The sequence below is a fragment of the Austrofundulus limnaeus genome, unplaced genomic scaffold (assembly GCF_001266775.1).
Source record: "Austrofundulus limnaeus strain Quisiro unplaced genomic scaffold, Austrofundulus_limnaeus-1.0 Scaffold365, whole genome shotgun sequence".
Taxonomy (NCBI): Eukaryota; Metazoa; Chordata; class Actinopteri; order Cyprinodontiformes; family Rivulidae; genus Austrofundulus; species Austrofundulus limnaeus.
In genome coordinates, this window is record NW_013952767.1 from 139,053 (window position 1) to 145,134 (window position 6,082).

Sequence of the window (6,082 nt, forward strand, 5' to 3'; positions counted from 1 at the left end):
CTTATGCCAATACGGTCGCAATGAGGCTTTTAGGTACCGAAATGGAATTGCATGAACATTCACGTGGTGGTTATGTAATACAGAATCGACAAATTTACATAATCGACGTCATCGATTATTTCAACTAATCGGTGCAGCCCTATTTACAACTGCCGTTAAGAAGTCAAGACGCACACAAGTATGCAACCATGTCCACAGTGTGGGAACACTTTTCAATGGAAAACAATGATGCCGAAACTGCATCTTGCAAAATCTGCAAACTGGATGTTTCTCATGGTGGGAACAGYAGGGCTCGCTTTAATACTACCAACCTTGTCACTTGAAAAGAAATAAAGCAATCGGATCGGTATCGGAAAGACTAATCATTAAAAAAATTAGATTGTATCGGGAGCCAAAAAATCTGGATTGGGACATCCCTAGTTTTTAGTATCGTTTAGAAAGAAAGGGGTACAGGAAGATGCAGAATGCTCCAAATGGATGCAAAACAACTAAAAATCAATTAAAGTGCTTTGAGTACTTCCACTAAAAAGGGCCTTTTGATACTGCTAAGCAATGATGATCAGTATTCTAGTGGGTTTTTTTTCACCACGCTGTGCTGACACTATCATATGACTCATACAACTCATAAAACCACACCGTGATGCCTCGAATTTCTCCTCCATCACCTGATCTGGTCTTTAGAGCAGCTCGTCCTAATAAATACAGACACGCAAGACAAGACAAATCATTGTGCCTCCACCCTCAGTTGTGTGTTTATGAGGAGAGAGGGGGGCAAAACAATAAAAGGAAAAATAAAAAGGTAGCTAAGTAACAAGCAGAAACCAAATGCCACAACCTTCTGACAAGGTTTGACCCCAGTCCAGATGGATCAGATTACTTCTGAACCCATAACTGAATCCAACGAACAATCAAATATTAATGGCTTTAAATGGTGAGAGATGCTGCATGAAAGCTAACCTGGAAAATGGATATGTCCCTAAAGGGTTAGCCTGACTATTTCAAATGTATGTTTATTTTCTAAACACCCATACTGCTATGATTTCATGCATGCTGATTAAAGAACAAGAAATAAATCAAGTCAAATCTAACGAAGCTGAGATTTTATTTCCCAATTTAAAGAGACGTTTAACTCCYAAACCCTCACACATTTATTTTTGAAAAGTCTGACAGTATTGAAAATGCTGCAGGAGTAATGACCCAAGCCGAGCAGTTTGAGCTTTAGCCCTTTTTTCTCCTAAGCGGCTCTTTGTAAAGTATTGAGTCTTGCAGCGGCACCATAAACACCAGGGCTGACCTTAATGAATACCCATGATTTTGTTCAGTCATGGTGGCGAATTGAGTGACACGACGCAAACGAGTCGAACAACCGCCAGTGGCATCTAAAAAATGCCGTCCAAAGTCTCTTTAAGATGCAAGTTACCATGGGGCTGTCAAGAGCAAATGACTGGGGAGGAAGGCGACATGACAGTACTGCACCCCCCTCTACTCAAACAAAACACACACCACAACCACAGAAAGTTACGGCCGTGGCGTCTCTCCTGATTTAAATTCCTCTGGCCACAGCTGTGGAAAAGTTCAGGGGAGACGGGGAGAGAGCTAGGAAAGCTTAGCAAATTGTGGGGGGGGATCAGAATGAGTTAGGGGGATGCATGGAAACTACCACGTCTACCAAGTTCTGACCACTTTTTTCCTAACTAAAAGATGGTTGAGGATAAAAGCATGAAGTTGGAGCAGYAATAAGCCAACAGTGGAAAAATATCGGGGATGTTCTCTATCCCGCTGATTGCACTAGGACTCATCTGTGGACTGCCGTGATCATGGTCAAAACAACTCACAGACATGCTGGTACTCTCACTTTTACRAACACAAAACTACTTTAGGTGGTCAGAAAACTGTTGTTTCGATCTATGGCTAGGTGGTACGTCTGAAAAATGTATCACAATATAAGCGTTTCATATCAATCTATCATTAATTATTATTAATTAGTTTCTGTTTTACCTTTGAAGGACCAGGAGAAAAAAAAGGCTGATTATTTCTGTAAAACTGGTAACGTTTCCTCTTTTATCCACAATTTCCTCTTGAGCTATTGCACTAACTTTCTCCCTTTTTTTTAAGCAGTTCTGAGGCACGGTCACATGAAACCACTACTGCGTATGTTACTCAACAGGTTGTTGCTAGCTTACCAAAAAGTAGAGTTGGGAAAAAATGGTATTAAATGCAATTAATTCTCATAAAAACTGACCAAAATTAATATTTGCCACTTTGCAATTACTGCAACTAGTACATGATGAAGTATTTTTTAATGACACAGACTCACTATCAAACGTGAACCCGTCAGATATTGTGTTACTAAAGCTCTGCTGCCACTCCACATTGTGGAAAATGGTAAATTTCAGTTCACAGTTAACTATATTTGTGAATGTGTGTGTGAATGGGTGACTGTAGTGTAAAATGCTTTGGGGTCCATGTGGACTTGATAAGGTGCTAAATGAGTTCAGTCCATTTTTTATGTATTTATTTTATTTATTTTCTGTTATTTAACCAGGCAAGTCCCGTTGAGATCTCAGATCTCTTTTTTCGAGGGAGGCCTGGGCCTGAAGGCAACCTATTGTACATTTTTTTAGGTTCAGTCCATTTACCATATTTACCTGCTTAAATGAAGGTTTGATTTACAGATTTATAAGCATCATTTTAGAGCACAGCATAACTGGTTTAGAGTCAAAAGCATTTAAGTGCAACTATCATCTACTAATCCTTATATTAATTGTTATCAGAGTAACAATTAGTTGTGATTATTTTTTGCCAATACCACTAAACCCTACCAAAGAGTGAGGGAGTTAGTTGATGGCACCAACCTTGCTTAGCTGAGCCAGGAGAGGTCCAACGGCTAAAGCTTGTCCTTTACCTACATCCCCCAGAATGCTGTGTGGTTCTGKATCYGAGTTCAGTGAAATGATCAAYGCTCTATTGGACAAATTTTACATTGATATTATGTGTCTATCASTACATATATTGTTGCTGAATTATTGCCCAGCCCTATTTTGATCCAAAGAACAGGGTAGAACTGGTCCAGAACTGRTGCCTACCTCCMCCGAGGGGRTACACYCTGGACAGGTTGCAAGTTCATCACAGGGACACAAACCAGACAAATATTCACACATATGGTTTCCAATTAACRTAGCAGATGGTCAAAGAGCCCCCCWGAAGTTACACTGTTGGTATATTATACTTCTTGGAAGATATAGAAGAAATCCAAACATCTAAACTGATTTTTTTCCCCCAAAAAAGATAAGACCTGTTACTGGCTGTGGTCTCATGATACAGATGTTTTCCTGTTTTCACACATTATCACAAACAGAACAATAAAACATCATCACAGAAAACATTTGTACGTTGTTCACATGGAATACGTTACTTGAAACACACACGCACCACCACCAACACCACAAAGACCACTCTAACAGGAGAGTCAGTTAGTTGTTACTAAACTACACAGTGAGTAATCTGATCTACGACCTGGTGTGTGATTAATTTCGTGTTAAAATGCACCTAAATTAGTGTGAAAAGCAGAAACCCGCCACCGGTTATAGTCTTTCAAAAAGAAAGCAAAAGGTCTGAGGTGTCTCGTCCCTTTGCTTTGCATCCAGAAGAGGAGGAGTGCAGGGTGGACCGCCACAAGACGGAGTTTACTACAAGTGGAAGAGGATGACAACAATCAGACGGGAGGAAGAAGGATGAGAGGCCTCTGGTTCAGAGGATGCCCTGGAGGTGAAGTCACGACGTGTAGCCTTCCTACCTGGCTGCTGCTGTCTTGGTGCTTTCATTGCAGAAGGCTTGGTCTTGATAGATTTACCACCACCAACACATGTCTGGGTCCCTGGTCTGAGGTTGGCCTGGAGAGAGGCCCGGTGCTGAGTCTGGCCCGCACCTCGAGGTAAAGACGAACCCTCGATGCGTTGCTTCATCTCAGACGACAGCAAGCGGCCCTTGTGCATCCACTCCTGCATCTTGTTGACGGTGACCCCGTGGGCTTTGCTGGCCGAGCCGACCGCCCGAGCTCGGACGTCGGTCTGCTCCCGCCTCGTCTCCTGACCCCGATGCGTCGGCGCCTCCGCGTTGCTGTCAGAGGAACCCGCGAGGCTGTTGACCGAGCCGCCGCTCCCATTGAGYGGCTCGGCTCGGTCCTCCTCGCCTCCGGCGTCTTGCAGCAGCTCGTCGCTGCTGACGCTGCTGAGCGCGTACGGTTCAGACAGCCCGTCCGCTTTCGTGACTTCAGCGTTTTTTGTCTCCAAAGCTCCTCTATCATCGCAGGCTTCCRTCTGAACAGAAGCCGAAGTTTTGCTTTGATACCTGATAGCTCCATCGCTAGCAGAGCGCAACAACGCAGGTCTTTTGGTCAAAGACAGGTCGCTCGTGCTCTTACTAGTCAGCCTTGACTTTGACTCGAGATTTCCTGCGAGGCAGAGGAGCAGCAACTCGGCGTCAGATCCATGTTGAGAACTCTGGTTGCCTCCTGAGGACCAGGAGTCGCTGTCGATATGTTTGACAGACGACCTGGAGCACAGGCTGTCCCTTGAGTGGCTACTACAGGAGGAGGAGGCTTGCTGCTCCGCTAAATCATCTCTAATCTGCTGGAAATCAAAGCTGATATCATTCATGGCATTGATAAGAAGGTAGTAAGCCTCCTGCAGCTGGTTTCTAAGGCGGTCTGTTTCCTGAGCGCTACTACCGTTAACCTGCCCTTTATYCTGATCAGACTCTCCAGTCTGCGCTCTATCAACCTCAGTTTTTGGTCTAGCTGCTTCGTAGAAGGGTAAAATTTCATTATCATAGTAGTCGTCATCTTCACTATCTAAGGGGTATCTGTGTGAGCCCTGTGTTGTGCAAAGAGGTATCCTTTTCAGATCACATATTTGTAACTCTGTGGGGAAGAAAGCCGGACTCTGTGGACTGCCTGATGTCTCCCTGGTGTTCCCTAAACAGTCAGGTTCGTAGCCATCAACATTTCTAATTACAACGCTCTCCTCTGTGCTCACTGCAGTGCAGYTGGGATAAACACGGTCAAAAGTCCACTTGGCCTCGTTTTCCTGTCCAGCCCCCACAGTTCCTGCCATGTRGGGCAATCCTCTGCCTCTGAGCTCTGCCCCCTCACCAACCCAGCTCACTGGCCCTGGCTGCGCCTCTACCTGCGCCCGGTGCAACACATGACAGGAGCTGTCCCCGAACCCGATGGAGTCCCCGACGCYGCGCTGCCCCGGCACCGAAACGAAGCGTTTGATCCGGACCTGCGGGCTACCCGCGGCGATTCCCTCCGTGACTCTGGACCCCCGGGGACCCCCCACCTCCTCCTCCTCCCCGAACGCATTTTGCGCATCTSCGAGACGCGAGGCGAGCGCCGCGTCCGCCGCGCAGCTCCCCGCTTCCACGCAGTTCTCGTACGTGCTCGTTCTCTCGGCCGTCAAATCCATCCCCGCGAGCCAAACCCCCCGCAGAGCCCGGCCGGGGTCTCGCTGCGTTTGCAAAACTTTTTCTTTACCTCCTCGGCTCCCGTTCGCCGCCGCCGCAGCAGCAGATCCGAATCCGCCGCCGAGCGTCGCTCCTTTTTTGGACCTCTTCCCCCGGAGTTTCGCTAGTAAAGTCATCCGCAGAGGATCAGCCATTCCTTTCCGTCCGTCCCCCACTCCAGCGCTCCCCCCCTCCTCTCCCCTCCAGCTGTAGTTTCTCTCGGTGACTTTCAGCACGTCGGCCCTGGAAGAGAAGGACCGAGAAGCTTCTCCTCGGTCAAAGCTCGCCGAGCGGACGGGCTCCTCTCCATTCTCCGCTGTCACCTCTCCTCTCTGCTGCTGCTCTACTGCACCGCCTCCCCGTGCCTCTTTCTCTGCTGCGCGCGCGCACACACACACACACCGAACACACACACACCGAACACACACACACTTTTCCCTTCTCTTCCCTCCTCTCTAGCGCCTCACCTCTCCTCCTGTTGGCAACTCAGATGTTTGAAAAACTTTCTTGATCCAGAGTCCACAGATTTGGACCACTGCGTAAAAATAAACAACAAACAAACAAACAAACAAACAAA

The 6,082-nt window shown here is 46.8% G+C and overlaps 1 protein-coding gene across 1 annotated transcript in view; it reads right to left on the reverse strand.

Annotated features, from left to right (window-relative positions):
• Positions 1 to 5,894, reverse strand: part of LOC106528247 (rho GTPase-activating protein SYDE2) — a gene marked incomplete at its 3' end in the record, with an annotated part of 71,166 nt that extends 65,272 nt beyond the window's left edge. Inside the window, 1 exon segment of the mRNA XM_014023371.1 lies at positions 3,797 to 5,894. Coding sequence (XP_013878825.1) covers positions 3,797 to 5,660 — 1,864 coding nt within the window.
• Between the last annotated feature and the right edge of the window lie 188 nt (positions 5,895 to 6,082).